The sequence below is a fragment of the Gekko japonicus genome, unplaced genomic scaffold (assembly GCF_001447785.1).
Source record: "Gekko japonicus isolate JY-2015 unplaced genomic scaffold, Gekko_japonicus_V1.1 scaffold58, whole genome shotgun sequence".
In the NCBI taxonomy this organism is placed as follows: Eukaryota; Metazoa; Chordata; class Lepidosauria; order Squamata; family Gekkonidae; genus Gekko; species Gekko japonicus.
The window spans coordinates 1,927,417-1,940,537 of record NW_015162475.1 but is presented as its reverse complement, the minus strand read 5'-3'; the positions used below and the strand labels follow the sequence as shown (position 1 = coordinate 1,940,537).

The 13,121-nt window shown below is 45.4% G+C and overlaps 1 protein-coding gene across 1 annotated transcript in view; it reads left to right on the top strand.

Moving 5' to 3' along the window:
* The window catches only part of ITGA9 (integrin subunit alpha 9), a 296,748-nt gene that overhangs the window by 61,235 nt on the left and 222,392 nt on the right, over positions 1 to 13,121 (top strand). Inside the window, exon 13 of the mRNA XM_015405733.1 lies at positions 4,206 to 4,360. Coding sequence (XP_015261219.1) covers positions 4,206 to 4,360 — 155 coding nt within the window. The remainder of the gene's footprint in view (positions 1 to 4,205; positions 4,361 to 13,121) is intronic.

Here is a 13,121-nt window from a genome sequence, read left to right as displayed (position 1 = left end):
GACAGCAGCCATGAAATTAAAAGACGCCTGCTCCTTGGGAGGAAAGCAATGGCGAACCTAAACAGCATGATAAGAAGTAGAGACACCACCCTGCCAACAAAAGTCCGCATGGTCAAAGCAGTGGTATTCCCAGTAGTCACGTATGGCTGCGAGAGTTGGACTATAAGGAAGGCTGAGCTCCGAAGAATAGATTATTTTGAACTATGGTTCTGGAGAAGACTCTTGAGAGTCCCTTGGACTGCAAGAAGATCAAATCAGTCAATCCTACAAGAAATCAACCCTGACTGTTCCCTGGAAGGCCAGATAATGAAACTGAAGCTCAAATACTTTGGCCACCAAATGAGAAGGGAGCACTCACTGGAGAAGACCCTGATGCTGGGAAAGATTGAAGGTCAAAGAAGACGGGGATGGCAAAGGATGAGATGGTTAGACAGTGTCATAGATGCAACGAACATGAAATTGAGCAAACTTCAGAGGACGGCGGAAGACCGGAAGGCCTGGCGTGATCTCGTCCATGGGGCCGCGAAGAGTCGGACTCGACTGTGTGACTGAACAACAACCACCACTAGGTGGTGAAGCTAGTCAGTGGATTTAAGAGAGCATAACTCTGCTGAGGAAGGCACTGCCGGTGAATGTTATGGCTGTGTGGAAACTGAACCGAAGACTCTCCACTCCTAGTCTGTTGCTCTAACCACTGCATCATACTGGCATAAGTCACAGAATCTGGAGTTGGGCTAAGTGGAGGGAGGCCACTCTGCACTGTTGGTAGAAGGCAAATTTATTTTCTGGGAACTACACTCCCCCGTTACACGGATGGTTAGATTTCAGAATATGAGCACACCAGTTTGAATGATGTGGTATGTAAAAATCAAAATCATTTCAAACGAAGGCTCATTTTTGTCACCCGTCCCTGATTTTACAGCCAGTACAGAATCTTTTTGTGGCACATGCCACACATCAGAAGAAACTGGTGATCACAGACTGGCTCTTAATTTCATAACTAGTCCCCAAGTGTTCTCTAATCACTCGGTCATGTGGCAGAGGGAAGCCTTGCTGTGAAGGCTAAATTACTTTGACATGGCTGAACTCTTCGTCAACTTGAAATAGCCTCAGCCACAAGGCAGGGCAGAAAGCTGCATGAATGTAAATGCTTCCATTCATGATACACAGGATGGGAGGAGGCAGGCAACCTTGATTGAATTTTTCTGGCTCAAAGGAATACTGTCAGTCTAAGTTCATGCCACTAGGAAATAGTCATCTGTGACCTCGTTGACAACAGTGGCTGCATAATGCACTTATTGCATCTTGCAACTCGATGGAAAATCAATTGAGGGGTTCTCTTTTTTTGTACAGGTTTGTCCTCTCCATGGAGGGCTGTAGGGAATGTAAAATAAACTAGGAGGACAGGGCTGCAGCCATTTTCTGAAGAGGCAGAATCTTTCCACAAATCCCTAATTCCCTTCTGCATTACAGCAGGAAATCAAGGTGTCCTTGGAGCTCCAGGAAGGAGCTGTCTGTGGGTCCTAGTGGAAGCCGGGGGTGGGGTGGGGGTGCAAAAAGGAAGGAACCTTGAAAGAGAATGAGACAGTCTTTAGGTCCTACCAGGCAAAGCAGTGATCTGATCTTTTCTCCTTCCTGAGCACCATTCATGCGGAGCCCCTGCTGTGCCGTCTTCTTAGCCAGAGCTTCACTTCTTCTATTTGATGGCTCCTCAGTACCATAAAGTATGAGGGCTGACTCAGTCAGATGGGTGGCCACCTCTGTGCCTTTATGGCAAAGGACATCCAGGATAAAATAAGCTAGCTCCCCCCCTAGACTTTTATGCACTCTGTTTAGATCAGGGGTCATTTGGGGGGGATGCGGGGGGACACCATCCCCCCGGGTGAGGTGCGGGAGGGCGGGGCCTGGAGCTCCCTGCTGGTGCCCACTGGAGGTCGCCGCCGGCTGTGGGGAGGACACACTTCCGGTGATGTCAGGGGGTGTGGCATATGCTAATGAGTTATGCTAATGAGTCCCCCTAGCTCTTTTTCTACGAAATGACCCCTGGTTTAGACTCTTTATTTCAGCTGAGAGCACCTGGCTTGAAGGATTCTGCACAAGACCCCTGTGTGAACGAACCATGGCAGATTGATCAACACAAACAGATCTTTAGTATCACTTTGAATTGCCTCAAGGACAGTGATTTTCAGTGTTTTGTCTGCAGGTCATCAAGTGAAAGGGCTACAGTGGTGAATGCACATGGATTCCATGTAGAAGTGTTTGTGACCTTTGCTACAGTGGCTGTTCTGCAACAATTATATTTCACAGTTCTGCTCAGTGCCAGGCTGGAAAAAAGATACAATGTGCTGTGGGAGATGCCAGGTAGCTAGGTGGGCATGGTGGGTGGTTTTTTCCTGAGTTAATGGTATGGGGAAGAGAAGCCGGAGGCAGCAGGTGGGGGTTAGGCGGTACTTTTCAATAGCAGAGGCTGCAAGGATGGGGAGCAAAGGTAGAGTTTGGGTCAGAAATCAGATCTGCCAGACCATGGACAGCTCCAAGTCAGAAGACAAGTTGTTCTGATGAGTTCCGTTGGGGCCATCATATCTTGAGGCAGGCTGCCTGTCCCAGGTTCTGTCTTTTAATGGAGGATGTACAGAGCTTTTTAAAAAAGGGCACGGAGCCTCGCACTCTTAATGTGATCAGCAGCATGCTTGTCCCCCTCCCTCGATTTACCAAATAAGAGTTTGGTCTTGGGCAGCTGGAGAAACGATTTCTCTGAAGACTCAGGCTACAAGCTTAGGTGGTTAGAGCTGCTAGTTTAGGGGATCCAGGTTCCACAGCTGGTCTTTTGCGTGAGGATCACGTGTTTGCTGCATTTAAGATGGAGCCCTTGGGGTGGCACATTTTCTTCTGTGAATCTGTGAAGACCTCAACGATATCGACTGTCATATATCCCAAAGTGTGTGTGTGTGTTTATTATATTTATAGATCCCCTTTCCTCTGTGTGGGAACTCACAGTGGTGTACATAAGCTTCCCAGGTGGTCTTCCATCCAGGCATTGATGATACCCCCCCCACGCTTTACTGTATTCGGTGCCTCTTACCATACCTGGACTTTGGTGCGTGTGTCTTGATTGCTGTATCCTGACTCTGCTGTAGATCCCCCCCACACACACACACTGTTTATATAAGGGAGAACACAGAAAGCCATTTTATATGGGAAAATATGAAGAGCCTCTCACATGGCTCTAGTTTATTTGTTGTGGGTTTTTGTTTTTGTTTTTTAAAAAATCCTGCTGGTGTAGTTCATCTCTCTCCAAATTGATAGGTGTGGCTATTAGAATGCCAATTTATTTTATGATTCAGGCATCTTTTGTATGGTCAAATCTAGCTTGTGACAATTTGAGTTAGGCCTGACATAGCCACGACTATCTATTCTATAATTTCTTTTGGATTGTATTATTGGTAAATGCTTCTAATATTGTATGCCAATAAAAGGTATTTGAATTGAATTGAATTGATAGGTGTGGCTAAAGTTGTTGGAGCATCCTTGGGAGCTACTTACACAGATGATAATTCCATGCTGCGCAGCAGCCTTATTCGTTTGGTGTTGAGGGGCAACTTCCAGATTGTGTGCTAAAGAAGAAGAGTTGGTTTTCGCATTCCACTTTTCTCTGCCCTAAGGAGTCTCAAAGCATCTTACAGTTGCCTTCCCTTCCCCTCCCAACAACAGTCACCTCATGCCATAGATGGGGCTGAGGGAGTTCAGAGAGAACTGTGACTGGCCCCGGGTCACCCAGCAGGCTTCATGAGGAGGAGTGGGGGATCAAACCCAGTTCTCCAGATGAGAGTCCACCACTCTTAACCATCACACCACTCTGTCTGTCTGTATGAAAACCAGCTCTTGTTTTGAGGAATACGTAGGAGACAGTCAGGGCAAAAAAAGGCACAGTGAGAATTGTCAGATTTACAGAAGCAATGGCATACTATTTTTTTTATTTATTTAACAATATTTATGTTCTGTCCTCTCATCTTAAAATAAGAACCCTCCATGAAAACAGAAACCTAGCTTGGCAGAGGGAAAAGTTCCACCCCCTCTCTTTGCTTGCGGTGCTGATTTTCTGTTCGCAGGGAGGTTGTAACCTAGGGAATCCTAGTTTATTTCATGCACCGCATTAGCTATTATGAGAATTAACGCTCCCCCCTCCTTTTTTGTTGTTGTTCAAGATCCAGGCCTGTCGTTACGCTGGATGTGTCTATTTTCCTGCCGGCATCCATTGACATCACAGCGCCTCAGTGTCACGATGGCTTGCAAGAGGTGAACTGCCTCAATGTCACTGCTTGCTTTCGCTTCAATGGCAAGCATGTTCCAGGAAGTATAGGTAAGTTACAACCCTGTGAATTAGGTTAGGAGTGTGACTGTCCCAAGGGAACCCAGCGAGCTTCTATGATCATAAGAACATAAGAACATAAGAGATGCCAATGTTGGATCAGGCCAAAGGCCCATCCAGTCCAACACTCTGTATCACACAGTGGCCAGAAATACCAGTGCCATCAGGAGGTCCACCAGTGGGGCCAGGACATTAGAAGCCCTCCCACTGTTGACCCCCCCAAGCACCAAGAAGACAGAGCATCACTTGCCCCAGAGCCCCTATCTATACCTTGTGGCTAATAGCCACTGATGGAACTCTGTTCCATATGCTTATCTAATTCCCTTTTGAAGCCGTCCATGCTTGTAGCCGCCACCACTTCCTGTGGCAGTGAATTCCAAGTGTTAATCACTCTTTGACAAGTGGACCTTCGACCCTGAGTTCCCCAGATCCTAGTCTGACACACTAACCACTATACCCACACTGAAATGTGTTTTGTAACATGCTTTATGCTGATTTTGGCTCCCGTGCATTTTCTAGTACTTCTACTCCATGTCACGGAGTAAGGCTGAGATTTGCAGGTCTGGCAGAGGCCACTGATTCTTTAGTAAATGCACCAAAACCTGAATCCAGGTTTCCTCCTTTTCTGTGGCCTTGCATCTGAGTCACAGGGACACACAGGATTAATGATGCCTTGTCAAAGAATCAGAGTGTTTTATCCTGCAGCAAGCTTATTTTATTGACTTACTGTGAAGTTTGAAAGATACAGGGAAGTAGACTTCTTCCTGAGGTATAAAGCTTGACAAAGTGCTTAATAGCTATGAATAATAAAGCATAATAATCCTTATGTACAGCACATTTCTTGTGTTCGTATGTAGTATACATTACTTATTCTTACAGTAACTCTACAGAGAGGGCCAGTTCTGTCATGACCAGAATGCAGATCTGGGGCTGAGGCTTACCCAACACCAATGTGCCTAGGGCTGTCCACCCAGTGAGTTTATGGCAGAGGCAAAACTGGGAAGGATCAGTTCCCGATTCACAGTCCAGTCTCTCAGGGTACACCAGCTTTCTGTTGCTCCCTTAGCTGGGATGGTCCCGGATAAGACTACTAGCTGGTTGCCATAGCTTTCCTAAAAAGCCCTCAAATGGCCAGTCTTACAAAGAGCCTTTTCTGTTGGAGCAATGATTAAAGGTTGTTGAGAAACGGGAAAACCCAAGGGGAGCTGCCTTTTGTTCAGGATCCAGATTGCTTCGTGAACCTAGAAGCTATCTGAGAGTGATGTCGTTGTTCAGTACTTTCTAATGCATTGCGTTAATGAAGTGTTCATTTAAATTTATTGCTCACCAGCATAACTCCCTCTTTTTTTAATTGCTCTGATAAATCTAAAGTCTAGCTCTTTACTTGTAACTCTGGCTGCAAGGACTACCGGTAGTTTTAGTAGTTATTTATGTCTCTGCAGTGTATTTTGAAAAGTACATTACAAATTCCTTACACTGTATGGAAATGTGATAATGGCTTAAGTCTTAAGCAGTCTGTAGCACAGCTGAGATGCATATCTTCGAAAGAGTTGCCAGGCAGACAGTACCCTGTGGTTGCGGAATGAGGGCTGCTCATCACCTGACCTCTTGCTGCTGAGGGACTGAGATGTTTGACTTCTTCTAACATACTCATCAGCATATAACAGGTGAAATAGGTGTCGTGATATGAGATTACCAAATAAAAGGGTAGGCTGGACTCTAATGGAAACCAAACCTTTATTTTGTAGTCACATAAAAGGCAGACCTGGGTCTGTGTCCATGAATTAACACCTGTTCCTTCCCTCTCGATTCTGACTGGAAAGCTGAAGCAAATAAAAGAAGCCAGTAATGTGCTGCATTGCACATCAGAGAGAAAGATAGAAAGAAACCTGCTCCTCCTGCCCCAGAGGTGAGGTGCTTATTATCCAGCCAAATGGGAATCATACTGCTCCCTCTAAGCTGTGGAATCCTGTGAGCAAAAATTCTACTTTGTGAGCTACTGGCATTAAAGTTATGAGCGAGCCATTAGGCTGCTGCATAAATTAGTTTGCTCTGGAGCCCTCCTTCCTGGCGGGAGACAAAAATGTGTGAGCCAGAGGCCTAAAAACTGTGAGCTAGCTCACACTAACTCAGCTTAGAGGGAACACTGGCTGCTCAGTAAAGCTTTTGATACTTAGCTTTACTAATATGGCTGGAAAACTCAGCTTGGGTATTATTATTCAGTACATTTTTTACCCCACCCTATCTCTAAGGAGCCCAGAGGGGCATTCGTCTTTGCCCCCTCTGCTGTCTTACTACTTCAACTCTGAAATGTAGATTGAGAGAGAAGAACTGCCCTGTGGTCACCCACCCAGTGAGCTTTGTGGCTGAGTGGAATGTCATACTTGGGTCTCCCAGGCCTTTGTCCAGTGCTCAAACCACTATTGTGCTCTGGCTCTGAGAATGCATGTTGGCCCAGTGCTCTGTCTCCAGCAGCAGCCAGCCAGCCAGATCCCTCCTGGCAAGGACTTCAGCAGTCAAGGAGTATGAGCTGGAGAGAGCTCTCTCTCTCCTTGTTCCTTGTGCCCAGAATCTGGTAATCAGATTTGTAGTGCTTTTCTGTGTAATAATCCCAGTCTTCGCTCTCGTGCCTAATAGCTAGTGATAGACCCGTGTTTTAACTTTGTTATTCAGTCCCATGCCGATCTGTTAAGTGTTTTTCTTGGGAATGCACAACAGAGCCTTTCAGTCATATTTCTTTTAGAGTCCCCTAAAGGTTTTCAACCAGCGTCTGAGCAAAGGAAATGATAATATTTTATAGCATGGGATAGGGGAATATATATATTTGCTTTGCCTGGTGTGGGCAGTGAATTTCTATAAATATTTGCACATCATCTGTGCACTTAGTTTTCAGTTCATACAATGTACCAGGAGGTTGGCGTCTGCAGATGGTGATTTGTTTTACTGTGTGTGGCCCATGGATTGTGACCAGTACATGGTCCAAGCAGTGAGCTGTCTGTGAACAGGTGTGTCTGCATTAGTTTGCTGCTCTGCACGCTTAGTTTTCAGTTCATACAATGCACCAGGAGGCTGGCTTGTGCAGATGGTGATTTTTTTTCTGTGTGTGGCCCATGGATTGTGACCAGTGCGTGGTCCAAGCAGTGAGCTGTCTGTGAACAGGTGTGTCTGCATTAGTTTGCTGCTCTGCAGTTACAACTGGCTGTGTGAGGAGACTGCTTGTGTCTGCAGCTCTACCAGCCAGATCCCTCCTGGCAAGGACTTCAGCAGTCAAGGAGTATGAGATTTGTAGTGCTTTTCTCTGTAGTAATCCCAGTCTTCGCTCTCGTGCCTAATAGCTAGTGATAGACCCGTGTTTTAACTTTGTTATTCAGTCCCATGCCGATCTGTTAAGTGTTTTTCTTGGGAATGCACAACAGAGCCTTTCAGTCATATTTCTTTTAGAGTCCCCTAAAGGTTTTCAACCAGCGTCTGAGCAAAGGAAATGATAATATTTTATAGCATGGGATAGGGGAATATATATATTTGCTTTGCCTGGTGTGGGCAGTGAATTTCTATAAATATTTGCACATCATCTGTGCGCTTAGTTTTCAGTTCATACAATGCACCAGGAGGCTGGCTTGTGCAGATGGTGATTTTTTTTCTGTGTGTGGCCCATGGATTGTGACCAGTGCGTGGTCCAAGCAGTGAGCTGTCTGTGAACAGGTGTGTCTGCATTAGTTTGCTGCTCTGCAGTTACAACTGGCTGTGTGAGGAGACTGCTTGTGTCCGCAGCTCTACGGCTTGGAAGTATCCCATGAGATGACTGTTCCTTGCAGGGTGAGATTATGAGCAGAAACTCGTTTCTCTCAGAGGGCTGATCTGAGTCAGCTGGTAACTATGATATGGTGACATTTGCAAGGTTTTTAAAAAAACGTATTCCTAATATTTCAATTTTCCACTCATTGACATCATTGATTGTGGCTGCCAAAAGGCAAAGTGGAGAAAGATGTGAAATGTCCTGTTCAAGATGCTCTGGTTGTAAATGGCGTCTGCTGCTGAGAGAAGGCATAGTCACGGCTGGACGGGTGTTGTCGTTTACAGACTGTTCTCTGGCATTTCCGAGGCTCAGTGTACATGTTATGGCTATCATTTGGAGGGTACGTTAAATTATTATATGAGACGATAATTGACACAGATGTTGTGTATAGCAGTTCACCATGGAGACCAGACAGGACCCCCCCCCCCCGGTTGTGGACTGAATGTATGTTGTGGTATGGAGAAAATAGTCCTCAAACACCTCACCACACGGTGAAAACAACCAATTACAATGCGAGCCCCAACCCCCGCCAAGCCTGTGCTGGTGGTGGAGGACTTATTTGCCTCCTCGAGAGGCAGAAAGTGGAAGACACCGCATGGTTGGCCTCCGTGAGAGGCATGAAGCTTAAGGAACCAACAGGGGGCAGAGCCAGCCTGTCTAGGCTTGGCTCCTGCCCCCTGCCTTACAGTCAGTCGGTAGAGCTCAGCCCACCCTCCCACCCTATTTTAGTGCAGGTCTGACCGGTTGCCTTTTTATGGAGCCAGGTAGGAATTTTTCACCTCCATTGGTTTGGCCTATGTGTGGAGGTGTTTTTGCCTACCTTGCACCGATGATGGTGGTGTTGGTTTATTGGCTTCGGGAGGGCGGGTTGTTAAATAGTATGGTCACTTTAGTGTTTGGCGGGGTAGCACGATCAGGATGGAAATGGTGAGCACCGGGGCATTGTTATAAAGGAAATAAAGGGTCCTCCAGGAACGGCTTTCGGGCCTTTGCGGCTCAAGGCCGGGAAGGGGTGATCTTCCTTGGAACAATCTGGCTCGGCCTACCTTAGCGGGCCTTTGCGGCTTCTGGGGTGGTGGGTCAGGGGTTCTCTTGAACATGCCACACTGCTGGTCGAAAGTTACCTTCGCTGGCTTAAGATCAGAGCAGGTGCATCGCCCAGAATGAAATGAAGGTGGTCAGGAGTTTGACACCTGTCATATCCCTCAGTACATTTCTGGCAACCCCTCGCTAGTATTTGTTGTTATTAAATAATTAATAAAGTGGCCCTTGTTAAATCCATATTGGTGTCTGTCTCTTTATTCCGACTGGGGGGGCAAAGTGGCTTCTGTGAGGTGGCTGCAATGCAGGATGACATAATTTGTGGCCCACAAAGCTGAATGTGGCCGAGCAGCTGTGTATTGTAGCTTGCCAAATCCCGGTGTCTGCACTGTTCTTTTCCAATCCAGCCAGACAGCAATAATAGATGGTTTGTTGAACCACCATACATAACTGGTGGGCTGGATTCCGCTTCATAGGTCACTGGTTGTGCTGTGGTCCCTCAGTGAATACAGGGTTTTTCATCTTCATTTTTCAGCCACACTATTATTTGGACAGCACTTCAAATTTATTACATCCCTTTCTTGTGACATAGGTTCATTTATCTGCACTCACGACTTCTCGTTACTTGTATCGTTTCATGCCACTGCCCACTCCAAATACTCCCCACTCAATTACTCTCTTACTGTTACCATTTTAAAAACACGCTCTGCCGATACAGCCTTTTGTTTGCTTAGAAGTTCAAGGCGGCTATTTTGCTTACTTATGACAACTATGTTTCACATGTGAGGGGAAGACTCCTCATTCCTTAATCTGATTGCTTGTGGTTTAGGGCTAGTAGTACAAGTTCTCATGGGTGCGCCTACAGATCCAATAAGCGAGGGTCAAAACACACAACATGTGTGACATGAATTGGAACACAGGTGCCTGACCCAACTCTTTGTCAGATGTAGGATTGGTGTAGCTCACCTTGTTGTTCTGTGCGGCTCCAAACACTCCAAAGAGGTGCAGGGAGAAGGGACTTCAGCTTCCCTCCTGTGCCATTTCTGCTGGCAAAAGCATGTGTACCCTGCATGGAGCAATGCAACCATTTCAGGGTGAGTTACACCAGTCCTATGTGCGACAACGAATCAGGTTGGGCATGCATGTCCGGACTCATGTCATACATACTGTGCATTTTGAAAGCCAGTTTGGTGTAGGGGTTAGGAGCACAGACTCTAATCTGGGAGAACTGGGTTTGACTTCCCACTCTTCCACATGCAGCCAGCTGGGTGTCCTTGGGTCAGTCACAGTTCTCTCACTCAGCCCCACCTACCTCACAGGGTGTCTGTTGTGGGGAGAGGAAAGGAAGGAGACTTTGAGTGAAGGGTGGGATATAAATCCAATCTCCTCCTCCTCCTCCTCCTCTTCTTCTTCCTCTTCCTTTTTTCCTCCTCCTCCTCCATTGATTGCAAAGAATCTAGAAGCTTCGAGTCTAAGATATGTCCAATATGGCCTTTGTACTGCATTATCTATTTGGAGAGCCCCCAAATCGAACATGAACTCCTTGAACTCTAGTTAAATAAAGGTCTTTTCTTTCCCATTCCAGTTTTCTCAAACCAAACTGGTCTGAGTGTGTCTGATGCTTGACCTCCTAAAGGGTCTGAGAATGGTTCTACTATTATTAAAGCTGATTGCCTAATAATTATTTCAACTTTCTGCCCTTAAGAGTATATTTCACTTCGTTTGGATAAAATCAAGGGGAAACAAACAAACAAAATGTGCTGTGGTACAGTAGATATAGATGAAATAATGCAATATGCAGCCTAATTATATAAAAAGCCCTGCGGGAACCAGCTATTATGGTCACGTACACAGCATGCTGTTCAGATCCTTTTATTTTATGTTATCTGTACTTTCCGCATTTACATCAGCATTCTTATCTTAAACGGAAGTGCCAGTAAGGTGCCAGATATTATACTGCCAAATCCAATTTTCCTGACTGTTTTTCTTTAAATGGGGCATTCTCTGTGAATTGCTGGAAAACCTCTGTTCATGTAAAAGGGGAGTGTCACTGAAGTGAATGGAGGGCGTTTGATAGCAGTGCTTTTGTGTCTGTGGAACTTCATACTGAAGGGGACTGGTTACCCAAACTCTAGATAGCATCTGATTGTGCTTGATTGGATCTGTACCTTGCATTTTGATTGGCAGCCTCGCATAACTCTCATAACATTCCACTTTCAATTAAACTATAAAATGGTGCTGAATATGGAATGCCGCTGGATCCTGAAGTGTTTTTGTTAGGTTTTTGTGAAGAACGGTGTTGGGAAGGATGATGTAGAATTGGTTACAGCTTAACTGAGTGCAGCTCAAATGTGTGTAGCCATCTGTTGGAAATCAAAGGCCTCCACTGTTAGTGGTGGAATGGCAGAAAAGAATTTGGGCTGTGGCATTTTCTTTTAACTCGGTGACTGGCTTTAAAAAAGGGAGAGAGAAGGATTTTTATCTAGATTTGCTGGAACTTGGGAGTTTGTTTACAGAAAGCTGGAATATGAAGCTCAGGGCTCTGTGTAAGTCTGTTAGATTTGAATCCAATAGCACCTGAGAGACCAGCAAGATTTTCGAGGTATAAGCTTTCAAGAGTCAAAGCTCCCTTCCTCAGAAACCTTCTGTCTCTATGCATTTTCTTTGTTACTACAAGCTAATAAAAAAAGAAAACAGTAAGTGGATCTGTGAGAAGAGATGTGGGCAGTGAAAGATGAACCAACAGGGAAAAAAACCCCTGTAAAATACTAAACTCAAAACAAAGCTCCCCAAACCAAAATATAAATAAAACTAAACAGCCTACCATCTTCTGACAAATGTCACACATCGGAGACAGAGAAGTCGAAAAGGCAAGTCTGGATATAAACAGGAGCAGGTGTGCCGAGAAAAAAACCCTGTAAAATACTAAACTCAAAAACAAAGTTCCCCAAACCAAAATATAAATAAAGCTAAACAGCCCACCATCTTCTGACAAATGTCACACATGGGAGACAGAGAAGTCCAAAAGGCAAGACTGGATATAAACAGGAGCAGGTGTGCCGAAATGATCCTTAGCACATTGCTTTTGTGGAAGTCTGGAAGGGCCCACATAGTTTGTGAGCTGCCAAGCCAGCCGTTATATACCAGCCTTCTGTTTTGACCTACCAAATGCATGACAGGGTTCCTGGTTTTGGTAGCCTTCCTAGCCAAACAACACAACTAGGATCTGCATGGGGTCATGGGGACATTGACCTCCACCAGCCATGTACATCCTAATTGTGTAGCTTGGCTAGAAAGGCTACCAAAAAACAGGAACCCATCTTTGGGTGGAGAAGCAGTCTAAAAATACACCAAATAAGTAAGTCGCAGGTCCTGACTTGTACAGGCATGCTCTAGAACGGGGGTGTCAAACACGCAGCCCAGGATCAGGCCCCCAGAGGGCTTCTATCAGGCCCCCAGTGGAACTGGCCATCTCCTGCTTCCAGTTCTGCTGCTGCATCATAGCTTGCTTCGCCAGACCCTCTCACTTGCTCAGCCATTTCATTTTTTAACCTGGGTCTTAGACTCAGACCTCTGAGCATGAGATTTCTGTGGTGAATGTCAATAAATCAAAAGTAGGTTTGCAGTTTACAGATACACGCTTGAACAGCATACTCAAGATTGCAACAGCACAGACATTTTGATGCAGTAATTGAGAACAAGAGGTGTCAGTTATTAGATACTGTTAAATAAGCAAAATATTGCAAGACTGCTAATGTTTGAAGCATGTTTTTATTTTAAGTAAAAAAACCTTTGTGTTTGTGTTTTTTATAAAGTTTATATCTCTGCTACCTGGCATTACATTTTATGACACACATGGCCCGGCCCAACAAGGTCTCATTGATGTCAGATCTGGCCCTCATAACAAATGAGTTC